Source organism: Schistocerca serialis, chromosome 7 (genome assembly GCF_023864345.2).
Source record: "Schistocerca serialis cubense isolate TAMUIC-IGC-003099 chromosome 7, iqSchSeri2.2, whole genome shotgun sequence".
NCBI classification, from domain to species: domain Eukaryota; kingdom Metazoa; phylum Arthropoda; class Insecta; order Orthoptera; family Acrididae; genus Schistocerca; species Schistocerca serialis.
In genome coordinates this window covers 632,100,884-632,119,687 of record NC_064644.1, presented here as the reverse complement: position 1 = coordinate 632,119,687, position 18,804 = coordinate 632,100,884, and the positions used below count along the sequence as shown (strand labels likewise).

Sequence of the window (18,804 nt, the reverse complement as noted above, 5' to 3'; positions counted from 1 at the left end):
ACTTTTGACTTTTGAAACCAGGCTGTGGCAGCCATCAAATGAAAGCATTCGATACATCTATGCCATTTCCTCTGTTCTACCCAAGCCCACGTGGCAACACAACAGGGTGTTGTACATTCACTGTTAAACACTCAGCTTTGATGTACCGACAACAAGTGGAAAGTGTTAGGCGGCGCACTCTAATTGTCGGTTTCGACAGGGCTACGTTGTGCTGCATAGAACAATACTGTATGTACTGTACTTCCAAGGAGTTCCAATAGATGGCAGTGGCATGAAACCATGCAATATGAATAAGAAACACACTAGAGCTTCAACCAACACATGCACGAATTGACGATACTTGGACTTTTGACACGCACCAGTGCACTGATTAGCAGTGGATTGCCAAAAAACACCAGCAAATGCTTGGCTCCAGGTGCACGCAAATTGAAACTTGTCAAGTGTCAATCTAGCTAGCCAAAAGTGTAGCTGCACGAGAGTTTACTGTACTTGTTCTCAGATGGCAGTCACAGACGTGAACAGGTTACAATGTACTCAGTACACTACACAGTGATGCTCCCTTGTAGTGGTCTGATGTAGTCAACTGGAAGATTGATGATGAGTATGCCCTTACTTTCCAACATCAGGCCACTGTCAGATCCAAATACTCCAAAAATACAGATGTTGCAAGGTTTAACCAGGCGACCAAATAGACATCCACAATGGGGTTTCTTTCAAACTCTCATCAGATAATGCTGTCTCACACCAATATGCAGCACCTTCATATCCTCCAGAGTGATGATTCAACATCTGACGCTATTCACATCCCTTATATACCACATGATGCTTGCTAAACAGCAATAAAAACAAAGAACACTAATGAATAATGAAGGAAAAGACGGACTGTTACTTACCATAAAGAAGATACCTTAGGCTGCAGATGGGAAGAATTAAAAGACACTTACATAAAGCTTTCAGCCACAGCCTTCATCAGTAAGTAGTAATCTGTCTTTTCCAACATTGTTGATATTCCTACTGGAGTTTCCATTGTTTCAAGGACACTGATGCTTTTCTGTGAGTGTTTCCTTTATGATGTTTTCTGCATTTTAGCTTTTTTTAAAAAAAGAAAAAAAAGAAAGAAAGAAAGAAAAAAAAAAAAGATTTGTTGCTGGAAAACTTCTGAAGTCCAATAAAGGAGTTACAACAGCCATATATGGTTATCTGGTGGACCTTGCAGAACCAAATTCTAGGGCTGAAATATACTGTTGACCAATGGGCATCAATCAGAATGAATACTAAATAAAAAATTAAATCCAAGTTTACACAAAAAACACAGGTTCTATCACTGTTGCTTTTCGTTCTATTTTGCTCTTATGTTTGCTATGACTTGTTAAGCAGAAATTTTCTTTCTATGTATAGAGTTACATTTGCTGTTATGTATCTTACCTCCATGTTGTTTCTTCTTTCTTCTCACTGCTGCCCCAATCATGGCAAGCAAGTCATCCTCACTGCATTTGCTTCGTATTGCATCTCTGAAACAACAGTTAAAACACCCGTTAAACAGTACCAGGCAATTACCACACAGTGAAATGTTGGTACACTAAAAAGGAAGAAAAACTTTGCAGAAATCTTCAACAGTAATCTTGTAGTCTGCAGTAGGCAACAGCAGGATAACAAACCCACTGGACAAGAATGGGAAAGTCATGATAGAAGTTACTTTTATTTTTATAAATAAACAGGTATCTTACACAAATGCTCAAGAGTATACATAGGATCTCGGGCTGAAGAGGTGGAGCAGAAACTGACATTAGTTTTGTTGAAGAGGGAGTACTGGAACACAGCACAATTTCTTGCAAAATGAAGCCAAATTTATTGATAAACTCTTAATTAATTGCCAAGCTCACTAATGTGACCATTTTACAATAGGTACTTACTGCTTGGAGTATATGTGACTTTTCAGGCTTGCCTGATAGATCTGTTGCAAAAACACTTTGGGTTCCCCACCAGATAACATTATGCAAGTCCCTCCCTCAATATTTCAGTGACACAACGTTTTGGCATCTTCAGGTGGTGGTGATTTCCACCATCACAACTGCAAGATGCAACTGGCAATTTCCACGTGACAGCTTTGAAATTTATCATGTGGATGACTATGACCATCATATTTAGAATTCAGAGGATTTCATAGAATACCTGAAGATGCTTAAACTAGAACTTTCAGATCTTTTAGTTAGCTCAAATGTTATACCATTACTTACAAAAGTGCCCCTGCAGCCCTCATTAGAGGTTATTAGCAGCAAGTTTGAGAAAGAAATTGTGGTGCTGTTTAAACATGTGCATACCTCATCCTATTTCTTATGTAACACCAACTACTTTGATCAAGTGGACAGTGTTCCCATGGGAGATCCTCTATTTCCCTTAGTAAATAACCAACATTCCTCCTTCTGGCAGAATGCTGAAGAAACATTTGTGGTGTGGCCCACATAATACAGACACTACCTATGTTCCTGCAGCATTTGCACTCGGTCCATCTGAATATTCAGTTCACTGTGGAAGTACAAAAAGATAGCAGCTTACCATTCCTGGATGTCACGGTTAGAAGAAAAGCTGACATAACACTGGGGCTTAGTCTCTACTGCAAACTGATACACGCAGAGTTATATTTGCGGTCCAAAAGTTGCTGTCACCCTGCACAATGTGGTAGTGTCTTACACTCCCTGGCACATAGAGCACACGTGATCTCAGATACTGACAGTCTGCCTGGTGAACTGTAACACCTAAGAACAGTGTTCCAGCAGAATGTTTATTCTTGTAAACAGATTTGCAATGTGTTCTGAGCAAAGCAAGTTCAGTGTAGGGATGTAAATGAAGATACTTAGACAAGCACCGCAAATGGCTTTCTTGCCATATTTCAGTGGCATGTTTTCAAAATTGAAAGAATCGCTAAGAGAAACAGAATCAAGTGTGTTTTTCGTCTACCAGCAAAACTAAGGAATTGTTTGTGTTCAGTTAAAGACAATCTTGACCTTAGAAAACACAGATCATATATAAGATCTGATGCCATTATGGGAAACCTTATATAGGGCAGACACCTCACATTGTGCAAGAACACTGTGTTCAACAGCGCTGACAAAAATGCCACCCAGTAAATCAGTGGTAGCAGAGCACTGCCTGAATACAGGGCACCACACGTTTCCCAAGAGCACTGAAATTTTATCCTCAGCATCATCACTCTAGGATTGTGTTTTTAAGAATGAGGCATGTAGCCATACGGTGGGCAATCTTACCAACAGGAATATGGAATTTTGACTAAGCACTGCCCAGAATCCAGCAATGACTGCCATGAAATTAAAACAGTAGAAACCAGATCCTCCGATGTATGACCTGATGCAGCACCTTGCAGAGAGTTAATTCAGCTTTTAACCACACGAGTGTCCAGAAGTGCAGTCATTGCCCACAACACATAAGCAGAAGGCTACTATGAATGGCATTTCCATCCAACTGGGAGTGCCTGTCCACACATTCGTACTCCTGCTTCTAGCCTGACAAATTTCAATTCTGCTGTGCGAATATCACCAGCCACATCTTGCAGCAGTGATGACAGGACCCACCACTACCTGAAGATGACGAACAGTTGTGTTGGTGAAATATTGTGAGGCTTGCACTAAGTTATTCAGTGGCAAATCTGAGAAGATTTGTATACATTATTTTTCTGTGAGAGGCCGAGAGGCTCAACCACTGCAAGCATGGCAAGGTACATCATCTGGTGACATTTGTCATTCGCTTCTGACACATTTCCCAACATTTGTATCGTATCCAACATTTGTGATCCCATGTGTCTTGTATTAAATTACTTGTCTCAGGGTCATCTACAGTGCTTTGGAGGTTTTTAAATGTTAATACGCATCACCCTGTCTGTGTGTGTGTGTTTGTGTGTGTGTGTGTGTTTATATATATGAAACAAATACTAACAAAGAGATAGAGGGCCTGGCCAGTACTTACCTCAGCTCAGTACAGCCGGTAGATACACAAAACAGAACAGAAAATTGACGTATCCTAGCTTTCAGAACTTCGTTCCTTCATCAGGGAGGAGAGAGGGGAAGAAAGGGGAAGAAGGGAAAGTGGATTCAGTTATTGACAACCCAGGTTATGAAGCAACAGGGGAAAGGTAAACAGGGAGGGTAGCAAAGATGGAGGCATGGATGTCAGAGGGAAGCCAAAGATATTCTACTGTAATTACTGTGCCAGCTTCAAACCAAGGAGGATGAATACAGAAGTAAAGAGGTACATAGTATAAAGATAAACGCAACTATGTAGGATGAAAAGATGAGTGAATGGCTAAAGAGGAAAGGGAAAGAGGAGAAGACTAAAGAGTAAATGAGAGTGAGATTGGTTAACATAGGTTCAGTCCAGGAGGATGGCGGGATGAAAGGATGTGTTGGAGTGCAAGTTCCCATCTCCGCAGTTCCGAGGTACTGGTGTTGGGTGGGAGAAGCCAAATGGCACATATGGTGTAGCAGGTTCCTAGGTCCCTAGAATTATGCTGGAGGGCATGCTCCGCTACTGGGTATTGGACATCTCCTAGGTGGACAGTTCGTCTGTGCCCATTCATGCGCTCAGCCAGTTTAGTTGTCGTCATACCAATGTAAAAGGCTGTGCAGTGCAGGCATGTCAGCTGATAAATGACGTGTTGTCTCACATGTGGCCCTGCCTTGAGTTGTGTATGTTATACCAGTAGCGGGGCTGGAGTAGTTGGTTGTGGGGGGATGCATGGGGCAGGTTTTGCATCGGGGTCGGTTACAGGGGTAGGAACCGCTGGGTAGAGAAGGTGGTCTGGGAATATTGTAGGGTTTGACAAGGATGTTACGGAGGTTAGGGGGTCGGCAAAAGGCAACTCTGGGTGGTGTGGGGAGAATATTGTCAAGGGATGATCTCATTTCAGGGCTTGACTTGAGAAAGTCATATCCCTGGCAGAGTAATTAGTTGATGTATTCAAGACCAGGATAATATTGGGTGACAAGGGGGATGCTTCTGTGTGGTCTGGGGGTAGTAACATTGTTGTTGGGTGGGGAGGAATGTATTGCTTGGGAGATCTGTTTGTGGACAAGGTCTGCAGGATAGTTGTGGGAGAGGAAAGCACTGATATATAATATAATACAGGGAAACATTCCAAATGGGAAAAATATATCTAAAAACAAAGATGATGTAACTTACCAAACGAAAGCGTTGGTATGTTGATAGACACACAAACAAACACACACACAAAATTCAAGCTTTTGCAACCCACAGTTGCTTCATCAGGAAAGAGGGAAGGAGAGGGAAATACGAAAGGATGTGGGTTTTAAGGGAGAGGGTAAGGAGTCATTCCAATCCTGGAAGTGGAAAGACTTACCTTAGGGGGGAAAAAGGACAGGTATACACTCGCGCACACACACACACACACACACACACACACACACATAAATCCATCCGCACATATACAGACACAAGCAGGGTATATGTGCGGATGGATATGTGTGTATGTGTGTGTGTGTGTGTGTGTGTGTGTGTGTGTGTGTGTGTGTGTGTGGCATACTGATCTGAACTATGCAGCCTTAAAATGGAAGTTTTTTGATCACTCCTTATTTTGCTCCCTGCCACCTTGGCAATATGTACCGCAAATCATCAGACAGACGACCTTCCTGCATGCTTCGAGCATCCCCTGGTGCTGTTCCGAACCAATGCTAATCTTTGTAACTGTGACGAGCAGTGTGCAGATTGCATCTTTGTATCCCACAAAGAGGTGACAGTTCCCAGTGGCATGAATGGTTACTGTTTATTGACTGTCACTGAGTTGGTGAGTCATTTGCTACATTGTGGCCCACCTGTTCGCTGCTAAAGCCATGCTAGTCAGTGGTAACCCCTGTCAATGATATCCTGTTGCCCATAGCAGTTCACTCTGCTGATTGTGGTAGTATTTTCCTTGAATAAATCTGCTCACAGTACACCTTTGACACTGTGGTGCAAGAAAGCCCAATGACTACACACCCTTATAGAATAAGTGTCTCGAGCCATGGGTACCCACGATATGGCAGTGATAAAATCACCCTGTGATCAACTGTCACACTGCAGCTGTAAGCTGCACCTCCTTTTTCAGAATACTCAGGTTTATTAATTTGAAGTAAATCAGATCTTTTGAAGGAAAATTTAACAAAAAGAGCACATCCAGGAAAGGATGAAACCATGTCTAATTAACTGGAACACAAAATTAATAATTAGTGGTGACAAAGATCCTCTGCAATAAAATTCCATTTTAAATCACTCCTAATGCATACTCCCAGATAATTTATGGAATTAACTGCTTCCAATTGCTGACCTGCTATATTGTAGCTAAATGATATGGGATCTTTCTTTCTATGTATTCGCAGCACATTACACTTGTCTACATTGAGATTCAATTGCCATTCCCTGCACCATGCATCAATTCGCTGCAGAACATCCTGCATTTCAGTACAATTTACCATTGTTGCAACCTCTTGATATACCACAGCATCATACGCAAAAAGCCTCAGTGAACTTCCGATGTCATTCACAAGGTCATTTATGTATATTGTGAATAGCAACGGTCCTACGACACTCCACTGCAGCACACCTGAAATTACTCTTACTTCGGAAGACTTCTCTCCATTGAGAATGACATGCTGCATTCTGTTATCTAGCAACTCTTCAATCCAATCACATAATTGGTCTGATAGTCCATATGCTCTTACTTTGTTCATTAAACGATTGTGGGGAACTGTATCAAACGCCTAGCGGAAGTCAAGAAACACAGCATCTACCTGGGAACCCGTGTCTATGGCCCTCTGAGTCTCGTGGACGAATAGCGCGAGCTGGGTTTCACATGATCGTCTTTTTCGAAACCCATGCTGATTCCTACACAGTAGATTTCTAGTTTACAGAAAAGTCATAATACTCGAACATAATACATGTTCTAAAATTCTACAACTGATCGATGTTAGAGATATAGGTCTGTAGTTCTGCACATCTGTTCAACGTCCCTTCTTGAAAACGGGGATGACCTGTGCCCTTTTCCAATTCTTTGGAACGCTACGCTCTTGTAGAGACCTACGGTACACTGCAGCAAGAATGGGGGAAGTTCCTTCGCATACTCTGTGTAAAATTGAACTGGTATCCCATCAGGTCCAGCGGCCTTTCCTCTTTTGAGTGATTTTAATTGTTTCTCTATCCCTCTGTCATCTATTTCAATATCTACCATTTTGTCATCTGTGCGACAATCTAGAGAAGGAACTACAGTGCAGTCTTCCTCTGTGAAACAGCTTTGGAAAAAGACATTTAGTATTTCGGCCTTTAGTCCATCATCCTCTGTTTCAGTACCTTTTTGGTCACAGAGTGTCTGGACATTTTGTTTTGATCCACCTACCGCTTTGACATAAGAGCAAAATTTCTTAGGATTTTCTGCCAAGTCAGTACATAGAACTTTAATTTCGAATTCATTTAACGCCTCTCACATGGCCCTCCTCACATTACATTTCGCTTCGTGTAATTTTTGTTTGTCTGCAAGGTGTTGGCTATGTTTATGTTTGCTGTGAAGTTCCCTTTGCCTCCACAGCAGTTTTCTAACTCGGTTGTTGTACCACGCTGGCTCTTTTCCATCTCTTATGATCTTGCTTGGCACATACTCATCTAATGCATATTGTACGATGGTTTTGAACTTTGTCCACTGATCCTTAACACTATCTGTACTTAAAACAAAACTTTTGTGCTGAGCCGTCAGGTACTCTGAAATCTGATTTTTGTCACTTTTGCTAACCAGAAAAATCTTCGTACCTTTTTTAATATTTCTATTTACGGCTGAAATCATCGATGCAGTAACCGCTTTATGATCACTGATTCCCTGTTCTGCGTTAACTGTTTCAAATAGTTCGGGTCTGTTTGTCACTAGAAGGTCTAATATGTTATCGCCACGAGTCGGTTCTCTGTTTAACTGCTCAAGGTAGTTTTCAGATAAAGCTCTTAAAAAATTTCACTGGATTCTTTGTCCCTGCCACCCGTTATGAAAGTTTGAGTCTCCCAGTCTATATCCGGCAAATTAAAATCTCCACCCAGAACTATAACATGGTGGGCAAATCTACTCGAAATATTTTCCAAATTATCCTTCAGGTGCTCAGCCACAACAGCTGCTGAGCCAGGGGGCCTATAGAGACATCCAATTACCATGTCTGAGCCTGCTTTAACCGTGACCTTCACCCTAAATTATTTCACATTTCGGATCTCCGTCAATTTCCTTCGATACTATTGCACTTCTTATCACTTTAAACATGCCTCCCCCTTCACTGTCCAGCCTGTCTCTGCGGTATACATTCCAATCTGAGTTTAGAATTTCATTACTGTTTACATCTGGTTTCAGCCAACTTTCTGTCCCTAGTACTATGTGGGCATTGTGACCGCTTATTACTGAGAGCAGTTCTGGGACCTTTCTATAGACGCTCCTGCAATTTACTATTAGCACATTAATATTGTTATTCCCTGTTGCATTTTGTCTACTCCTACCTTGCCGCATCTCAGGAGGTGTCTTGTCGGGCCTAGGGAGGGAATTCTCTAACCTAAAAAACCCACATGTGCACTCCACATATACTCCGCTACCCTTGTAGCCGCTTCCTGCATGTAGTGCACGCGTGACCTATTCAGGGGGACCCTACATTTCTCCACCCGATAGCGGAGGTCGAGAAATTTGCACCCCAGATCTCTGCAGAATCGTCTGAGTCCCTGGTTTAAGCCTTCCACTCGGCTCCAAACCAGAGGACCACTATCGGTTCTGGAAACGATACTACAAATAGCTAGCTCAGATTCCACCCAGCGAGGCTTTCCGCCTTCACCAACTCCGTTAACTGCCTGTACGAACTGAGGATGACCTCTGAACCCAGACGGCAGGAGTCATTGGTGCCGACATGAGCAACAATTTGCAGTCGGGTGCACCCAGTGCTCTCTATCACTGCTGGCATGGCCTCCTCCACCTCTCGGATGAGACCCCCGGCAAGCAGACAGAGTGAACACTGACCTTCTTCCCCGACCTTTCTGCTATTTCCCTAAGGGGGTCCATCACCCGCCTAACGTTGGAGCTCCCAATATCTAATAAACCCCTCCCCCCATGTGCCTGCTCGGACCTTGCTGAAGGAGTGGCCACATGTCCACTCACAGGCAGAACGGGCGATGCCACACGGCCAGCCTCCACACTGACCCTCCGCCTCGTGCGCCGCAAACGCCGCTGAACCCGCCACTCCCCTTGGGAAGAGGGTGGCCCAACCGCGCCCGGTACCCGCAAAGATGTGTCGACAGCAGGGTCAGTGGGTGAAGCATGTAACACCTGGGGTGTACCATGCAACGCACCAGACTCACCACTGCCTGAAGACGGCTAACCGCGGCCATCAACACGTTCAGCTGTTTGCGAACAGTGGCCGGCTCCTCCTGTGTCCGTACACTGCAGTCACACATCCTATCCATCCTAAGAAATCAATTTACTGTAGAGAGTTAATCAACTTATAACTAGACTGCTAATTCACTAAAGGCGGCTGATAGTTGACTAAACTGTCGTTACTAGACACTTCCTGTAGCAAAACAATGAAAATCGCACTACCTGTCTCTGAACTGTATTGAAAACAAACACTAGCACTACTGGCACTATGGCTGACTAAACGGACTTTCTCTGACTGTATTCAAAACAACCACAAAATCTATGGAACACTATTACTAGCACTCGACAATTAAAGCTTCCTAAAAGCAAAAACACACGGAAGAAGAAGTGACAAGTAAGAAAAATAGAGTTAATACTAAAATTAGCATAGCTCGCTGCACAGCAGACGTGACGCAGACGGCAGTTACGTTGACACTGACACTATAAGGTTATTGAACGACTCATTGGGATTTTGAGTCTGACAATGCAGACACTTCTTCAATAATTCAGGATTGCCAGGTCTCTGTAAACAGGTTTTATGATATCCACAACTGCTGCTGGGATAGAATGTTTATGGCTGTATGACCTGTTTGAATACTGAGCATTGCGGTAATTGCACCATGAACCAGATCCAGGAGGGCAAAGATGGTGTACTGGTTTATCATCAGCTGACAGTCTCTGGAAGAAGGTAGCCCATACTGCCTGCTTCATTTTCAACAATTCTCATAATACTGTTGTAGTTCATCAATCATGTTGTCTGTCAGCCTGATTCTTATGGTCTTACCACCTGAAAGTTTCTTGTCTCTCAAACTTTGTTACAACTTCCTCAATCTGGTACCCATCCTCTTCTGGACATGACCAACACATTCCAGGTCTGTGATAAGCTTCTCACCATAAGGATGAGTGGCTACTACACTGTTATATGCATTTGAGTCTGCCTAACCCAAGAACTTAGTGTAACACACTCCCCTTTAGTTTACAGATCGATTATAAATTTCAACAGCTGCACATGCCTCCGTACTAGTTGTCCTTCATAATTTCTGTCACAGATATGCCCTTCTTCATTCCCTGATTTATACTTATAAGAATGTTTGGTTAAAATCTGGAAATCTATTAGCTTTCCAGTATCCACACTGGTCACTGTAGCAACAGAATTCTTAGAACTGCAGCTGCGCTTCTACCAAGTGCCCCAAAAGCTACTGATATGTCAATCATACCATCGTTTATTTCAGCAGCTTCATTTGCAGCACCCTTAATTGACTCACATGCAGCAGATTTCACAGCAGCTCCAATAAATCCTGCATACTTGTACATTTTACAAAGTGGGTGTGGCATATACATCACGACACACATTGTTTCTGCTGCAGTGTGTCCTTTGCCAATAGCTCCCAATCCATAAAACCACCTAACAGTTATTTCAAAATAATTATCCTTACACTTATCAGAACTCCAAAATGAATGAGTATATTTACAACTGGCAGAATTAATGATAAGTTTCCCGGCTAGTCCATTTGATACCTCAATGTCTTCATGTAAACTAACTGGCCCTCCACATACATACAGCACACACATTCACATAACACCCCTGTTAGGATGTGTAAATGTATCAGAATATAACCTAACCTACCATTTACATGAGTTTTGTTTTGAGATAACTGTGTTATCACTATGTTTTATTTTAATCTTCGAAGCACTAATGGGTGATTCTCTAGATACTCATGAGTTTGCCAGTATTTCATTGTCTGTAACTTCACACACCACATGCTGAACACAATGTTTCTCTTTATTCAAAAATTTATTACCATGAAACCCACATTTCTTAAAAACACTTCATTTTGGAGTCACACTTTTTGAGAGATTTACCAGTCTATTCGTCACTATTCCTCGGAAAAACGTTAGCACTTCGATATACAAAGCATGTTTATACTATGAAAAGATACGATACTATTTTTGACAGTGCTACCAATACAAACACATAATTTAACCTTTATAACACAGCAATCCACAGCTTTCTACAGGGTGGTCCATTGATAGTGACTGGGCCAAATATCTCACATAATAAGTAACAAATGAAAAAACTACAAAGAACGAAATTCGTCTAGCTTGAAGGGAGAAACCAGATGGCGCTATGGTTGGCCTGCTAGATGGCGCTGCCATAGGTCAAACTCATATCAACTACATTTTTTTAAAATAGGAACCCCCATTTTTTATTACATATTCATGTAGTACGTAAAGAAATATGAATGTTTTAGCTGGACCACTTTTTTCGCTTTGTGATAGATGGGGCTGTAATAGTCAAAAATGGTTCAAATGGCTCTGAGCACTATGGGACTTAACTTCTGAGGTCATCAGTCCCCTAGAACTTAGAACTACTTAAACCTAACTAACCTAAGGACATCACACACATCCATGCCCGAGGCAGGATCGAACCTGCGAACGTAGCGTTCGCGCGTTTCCAGACTGTAGCGCCTAGCACCACTCGGCCACTCCGGCCAGCTGCTGTAATAGTCACAAACATATAAGTATGTGGTATCACATAACATTCCGCCAGTGCAGACGGTATTTGCTTCATGATACATTACCCGTGTTAAAATGGACCGTTTACCAATTGCGGAAAAGGTCGATATCGTGTTGATGTATGGCTATTGTGATCAAAATGCCCAAGGGGCGTGTGCTATGTATGCTGCTTGGTATACTGGACGACATCATTGAAGTGTCCGGACCATTCGCCGGATAGTTACATTATTTAAGGAAACAGGAAGTGTCCAGCCACATGTGAAACATCAACCACGACCTGCAACAAATGATGATACCCTAGTAGGTGTTTTAGCTGCTGGGGCAGCTAATCCACACATCAGTAGCAGACAAATTGCGCGAGAATTGGGAATCTCAAAAACGTCGGTGTTGAGAATGCTACATCAACATCGATTGCACCCGTACCATATTTCTATGCACCAGGAATTGCATGGCGATGACTTTGAACGTCATGTACAGTTCTGCCACTGGGCACAAGAGAAATTACAGGACGATGAAAGATTTTTTGCATGCGTTCTATTTAGCGATGAAGCATCATTCACCAACAGCGGTAACCTAAACCGCCATAATATGCACTATTGGGCAACGGAAAATCTACGATGGCAGCAACAAGTGGAACAGCAGCGACCTTGGCAGGTTAATGTATGGTGTGGCATTAAGGGAGGAAGGATAATTGGCCCCCATTTTATCGATGGCAATCTAAATGGTGCAATGTATGCTGATTTCCTGCGTAATGTTCTACCAATGTTACTACTAGATGTTTCACTGCATGACAGAATGGCGATGTACATCCAACATGATGGATGTCCGGCACATAGTTTGCGTGCGGTTGAAGCAGTATTGAATAGCATATTTCATGACAGGTGGATTGGTCGTCAAAGCACCATACCATGGCCCGCACGTTCTCCGGATCTGACGTCCCCGGATTTCTTTCTGTGGGGAAAGTTGAAGGATTTTGCTATCGTGATCCACCGACAATATGCATCAGTGCATTGTCAATGCATGTGCGAACATTACGGAAGGCGAACTACTCACTGTTGAGAGGAATGTCGTTACACGTATTGCCAAAGGCATTGAGGTTGACAGACATCATTTTGAGCATTTACTGCATTAATGTGGTATTCACAGGTAATCACGCCATAACAGCATACGTTCTAAGAAATGATAAGTTCACAAAGGTACATGTATCACATTGGAACAACCGAAATAAAATGTTCAAATGTACCTACGTTCTGTATTTTAATTTAAAAAACCTACCTGTTACCAACTGTTCGTCTAAAATTATGAGACATATGTTTGTGACTATTACAGCGCCATATATCACAAAGCGAAAAAAGTGGTCCAACTAAAACATTCATATTTCTTTACATATTACACGAATATGTAATAAAAAATGGGGTTCCTATTTACAAAAACACAGTTGATATCAGTTTGAGCTATGGCAGCGCCTTATTGCAGGCCAACCATTGCGCCAGCTGGTTTCCCCCTTTGAGCTAGACAAATTTTGTTCTTTGTAGTTTTTTCGTTTGACACTTATTTCGTGAGATATTTGGCCCGGTCACGATCAATGGACTACCCTGTATATAAAAAATTACCGATTTTATTAGGTCTTGAAGTAATGCATGTAAAAATTTTAACATTTTCAACTGGTGTAATTTATATTTTAGAAAATAAAATAAAATACTTCCCACGCAAGTTTATAAGTAATATACATATCATTTTATTTGGAAAATTGCAAATTTTATAATCAGGTATAAAACCCGAAAAAGTGAAAAAGAATGTTTTCCCCTTCTAACTCCCCTTAAAGTTATGGAAATGTGCAAGCTTTCGGAGTCAGTGGCTTATTCTTCTGGCAGAAACAATGAAGGGGAAGGAAAAAGGAAGAAAGAAAAGGATTGTCAAGGTTTAGGAAATGGGGAGAGTTGCAGAAAAGCTGCAGAGAAACCCAGGCCAGGACAGACTTACTGAATGGGATGAGAAATATGTAACTAAACCAGTCCATCTCTCACACCACCAGCAGATGTGAAGTATTCTTGTGATTGGTAGTAAGTCATAAACATTAAATTATTTTCAATGTATGTTCATATGTAATACTGCACGTACCTTTGAGGTATCATTGGGCCCATTGGGAAGAGGATCAAAATTAGGCCACTGCTTTCTAATTATTTGGAGCATTTCACTAAATGAGACCATGTTCCCATCATTCCATTTGTTGCCGCTGAAAGGCATGTACTCGATAAATCTTACATCAACATTTTTCTCTTTTGTTAACTCCACAAAACTGCACACTTCATCTTCATTAAAACCTCGCATTACAACATAATTTATCTGTGGAAGAAAGACACCATTAAAAACTTGGTATCAGATAAAGCATGGTTTTAACAGAGTTTGAAAGACTTTTTGATAGGTAACTCATCCTACTCTATAGATGAATATCTTAACAGTGGCTGTTAGGCCAGCTTAAATAAGAATGTCTGTTAGATTTCAGTTCTGAGAGCACTTTGTCATAACAGTCAAGATTATGTACTTTTTGTTTGATAAATTTATTAATAGTGCATAACAATGTTTCAGTCTGACAGCGTATCAATTCTGAAAATATTAGCTGTTCCAGTTTGTATTGTATTCACCTAGTTTGACAATCTCCTGACAAATGATCAGGGTATTCAAATGTTTTATATTTTTTATGTTATACTTTCTGGCATGTTACTCACCCATGAGAATCGTCTCATGTTTTGGGTCTTGGAACAAAAGCTGAATCTAATCTAATCTAACCTACAAAATAATGGTTCTACAAGTCTGTTGTTATATTTGTATACCTCACTGATTCTGTTAAATTAATCTTTTTCTCTCTTTTTAGAGAATGTCTGAATTTATCTTAGCATGCCAAGCTGTTAACCTTCTTAACAATTTATGAAAATTAAACTACATACATCTCCAATCTTTTTCCCCACTCCAACGCACACATCTATTGCTGAAGGTATTATTTTAACTATTACATGAAATTAAGAAGCTTTCTTGAAACTGTGCTGCCATTTGTGAAACAAAGTTAAAAGTGTTCTCAAGATAAAAGGTCTTCACAAAAGGAGCATTTAGTATCCGTGCAGGTGGTAATACTGACAGCCATCATATAAACAAGCCCAAATGGTAGAACATCCTGCTTTACACATACACGCAATGGCAGAAAAAAGGAAAAGAGCACACCTTTCATTAAAGCTTGAATATATAAACTGATGAGACAAAACACTATGACCTCCTGTTTGATAATGTGTTTGTCCACTGTTGGAACACAATACAGCAGTGATTTTGTGTGGGACAAGTTCAACAAATTTCAGGTATGTTCCCAGCATTATGTGAGGTATGTTCCCAGCATTATGCAGCACCGCATGTCTAAGCACAGGTCATGTAATTCCCATAAATTGGAGATCAGTGGTTTCTGGGTGCAGAACTGGTATCTGATAGCATCGCAGATGTATTCCATCAGATTCAGAAGGGGTGAATTTGATTCTGGCCTCGTGACACTGAAAGTCATATTGTTGATGTAGTGACGTAACAAGACTGTTACGCCACTTGAGGTAGCCGATTTAAAGAAAGGCACGCGTACACACACGCCGACGGGCGTGAATTCTGGAACAGGATAACTATTGAATGGTAGCAAGAAAAGTACGTAGCTGCTTTATACTTAACTTTTATTATGTGATGAATACAGCGTTCTTCTTGAGACATTTATACTATAACTCTCAAAGTAGGTAAGGCTAATGGCGCCTTGCTAGGTCGTAGCCATGGACTTAGCAGAAGGCTATTCTAACTGTCTCTCAGCAAATGAGAGGAAGGCTTCGTCCGTATTGTCTCTAGCAATGTCGTCGTACAACTGGGGCGAGTGCTTGTTCGTATCACGAGACCTGCCTTGTGGTGGCGCTAGGTCTGCGATCACACAGTGGCGACACGCAGGTCCGACATGTACTAAATGGACCGCGGCTGATTTAAGCTACCACCTAGCAAGTGTGGTGTCTGGCGGTGACACCACATTCCTCCCCCGCAAATCGGCGAACGGTCGGGAGATAAGGCTGCCGCCCGCCGTGGGGAGGACCCCATGTCGACGTATGCGATGAGGTGGGGAGCCTAACAACAGGCGAGGCTGTGCCACCCGCACCCGGCCATTCGGTCCGAGGGGAGCTAGGAAACGCCTGAAAACCTAGTCCAGGGTGCACGTCAACATGCGGTGTATGCGCCCGTAATGAGACAGGAGGGGCCGAAGGGTCGACATCCATTGCGTCGGGGTACCCGACGCGCGATCACGTCATGTGGTCCGGAGCGGGCAAGAGTTCCATGGCGGAGGACAGCTGGTCACGGGAAGCGAGCGGCGGCGCATGACCCAGGGAGGCGCGTGGCGGCTGCAGCGAAGCGTCGAATGCGGGCGGCGCCGACGGGAGAACAGGCGGCGGCGGCGGCAGCGGCGGCGGCTGCTGCGGCGGCGCGTCGCCATGGGGCAAAAGGGAAGGCATCGTCGGTAACACCCGGGGATGAGGCGAGCCAGTAGATGGGTCCCCAGGGCGCTTACCGGACGGCACCGTCGCTGAAAGCAGACGGGGAGCGGCACAACCCGTGCGACGACAGAGGCGCAGCTGATTGAGATGCCGACGCACCTCACCAGAGGCCCCCAAAACCAAATACATCGCGCGGCCAAGGCAGCGAAGAATGCGCCCTGCGAGCCAACGCCGTGAACCTCGATAGTTGCGATAAAATACAACGTCGCCTGGAGCAAAAGCAGGAGTCTGCCGCTGCACAGGAACCTGATGCGGCGGATGCAGCAAAGACATCAAGGTGCGATGAGGACGACCGTGGAGCAACTCAGCCGGCGAGCGACCATCTCGGGGCTGAGAGCGATACGAGGACAAAAAGAGCAACAACGCGTCCTCTCGAGAATGCGACTCTTTCAATTTCAACATCTGTGACTTGAAAGTCCGGACCAATCGTTCAGCGGCACCGTTTGACTGAGGCGAAAATGGCGCGGATGTCAGATGTTGAATACCATTGGCCTGGCAGAATGACTGAAATTCTGCGGACATGAATGGTGGGCCATTGTCGGAAACAATAGTCTGCGGAAGACCTTCAATACAAAAGATAGCAGACAATGCTTGGATGGTGGCGGAGGACGTCGTGGAAGACATCCGGACCACAAAAGGAAAATTATTGAAGGCGTCGACCAGAACCAACCATCGTGCATTCCAGAATGGACCAGCAAAATCAATGTGCAAGCGTTGCCAAGGGGAAGTGGCTTTCGGCCATGCGAAGACTTTCCGCGGCGGTGCGGATTGTTGTTCGGCACACGCCATGCAAGAAGAACACATATTCATAATCGCAGCATCGATTCCGAACCAAGTACAGTGCTGACGAGCAAGTTGTTTCGTTCGCACTATACCCCAATGTCCTTGGTGAAGAAGCCGTAAGACAGAGGACTGTAACGAACGTGGGACCATGACTCGGGACTGATCATTATCAGAACGCAACAACAAAACACCACGTCGAACAAAAAGTCTCTCCCTGTGAGCAAAAAATCAGCGAACCAACGGATCCTCGATCCGAGACTTTGACAAAGGCCATTGCGTAGCAACAAAACGCAAAACAGTAGCAAGGACAGGGTCAGCAGCTGTGGCTGTAGCTACACGACGAAAATCAATCGGAAACGATTCGACCACTTCATCGGTTTCCGAATCAATGAACATGCAAGCAAGTTCGGAAGAATCGAATGCTTTATCCTCAGCAACAGGCAAACGGGACAACGCATCGGCGTTTCCGTGCTTAGCAGTGGACCGATACAAGATATCGTAGCGGTACTGCGAGAGGAAAATAGACCAGCGAATGAATTTCTGCGCCGTACGTGGAGGTACCGGCTTGTTCGGATGAAAAAGCGATGTCAAAGGTTTGTGGTCTGTGATGATGGTGAAGTGACGACCATACAAGAAATCATGGAACTTAGTAACACCAAACACGAGAGCCAAAGCTTCTTTCTCTATCTGCGAGTAATTTCTTTGCGCAGATGAGAGCAATTTGGATGCAAAGGCAATAGGGCGATCATGCGAGCCAACTTTGTGCGCAAGCACAGCACCGACCCCGAAATCCGATGCATCTACCATCAACAAAAGGGGTTTCTGGGGATCGAAAGGCGTGAGGCAAGTAATAGAAAGCAACGCCGATTTCAACTGGCGAAAGGCGCGTTCGCATTCCGTCGTCCAGAGAAACGGAACACCTGTACGGCGTAAGCGAGGAAGCGGAGCTGAAATGGAAGAGACAATGCGCACATTCACTTACACCTTGTGATTCTACATAGTTCAATGTTCGTGCGACCTCATCACGCAATGCGTGGGGAACATTGCGCGCTCTGAAAAATTTCGGTTGCGCGTTTACTTTCAGTTCCAAATGTGCTTCATAGTTTTTAGCGCAACCTAAGCCCGGTGCAAAAATGTCAGCAAATTCGTCACACAGACGAGAAACACTGTCTGAAGGCACAGTTTGATTCACTGATAGGACCTGATTTACTATAGACATGTTAAACAACTGAAATTAATCTAAACCAAACAAGTTCACTGCAGAAGAAGAACGAAGAACGTAAAATGACACAAGTTTTGTTTGTCCCTTGTATGTTGCAAGAAGAGTGCACTGTCCTAACACAGGAATTTTCTGTCCTGAATATGTGGTTAGCTTAACATTTGCGGAACGCAACGGAGGTTTGCCCAGTTGTTTGTACGTGTCGTGATTGAGCAATGAAACTGCAGCTCCGGTATCGAGCTGGAATGGTATGACCTTGCCATTAAAGTCCAAATCTACAAAAAGTTTATTGT

The 18,804-nt window shown here is 43.3% G+C and overlaps 1 protein-coding gene across 1 annotated transcript in view; it reads right to left on the bottom strand.

Annotated features, from left to right (window-relative positions):
* LOC126412425 (uncharacterized) overlaps positions 1–18,804 on the bottom strand; it is a 217,093-nt gene that overhangs the window by 61,336 nt on the left and 136,953 nt on the right. Inside the window, exons 5-6 of the mRNA XM_050082020.1 lie at positions 14,069–14,293; positions 1,426–1,511 (exon numbers count right to left, since the gene is read on the bottom strand). Coding sequence (XP_049937977.1) covers positions 1,485–1,511; positions 14,069–14,293 — 252 coding nt within the window. The 3' untranslated portion in view covers positions 1,426–1,484. The remainder of the gene's footprint in view (positions 1–1,425; positions 1,512–14,068; positions 14,294–18,804) is intronic.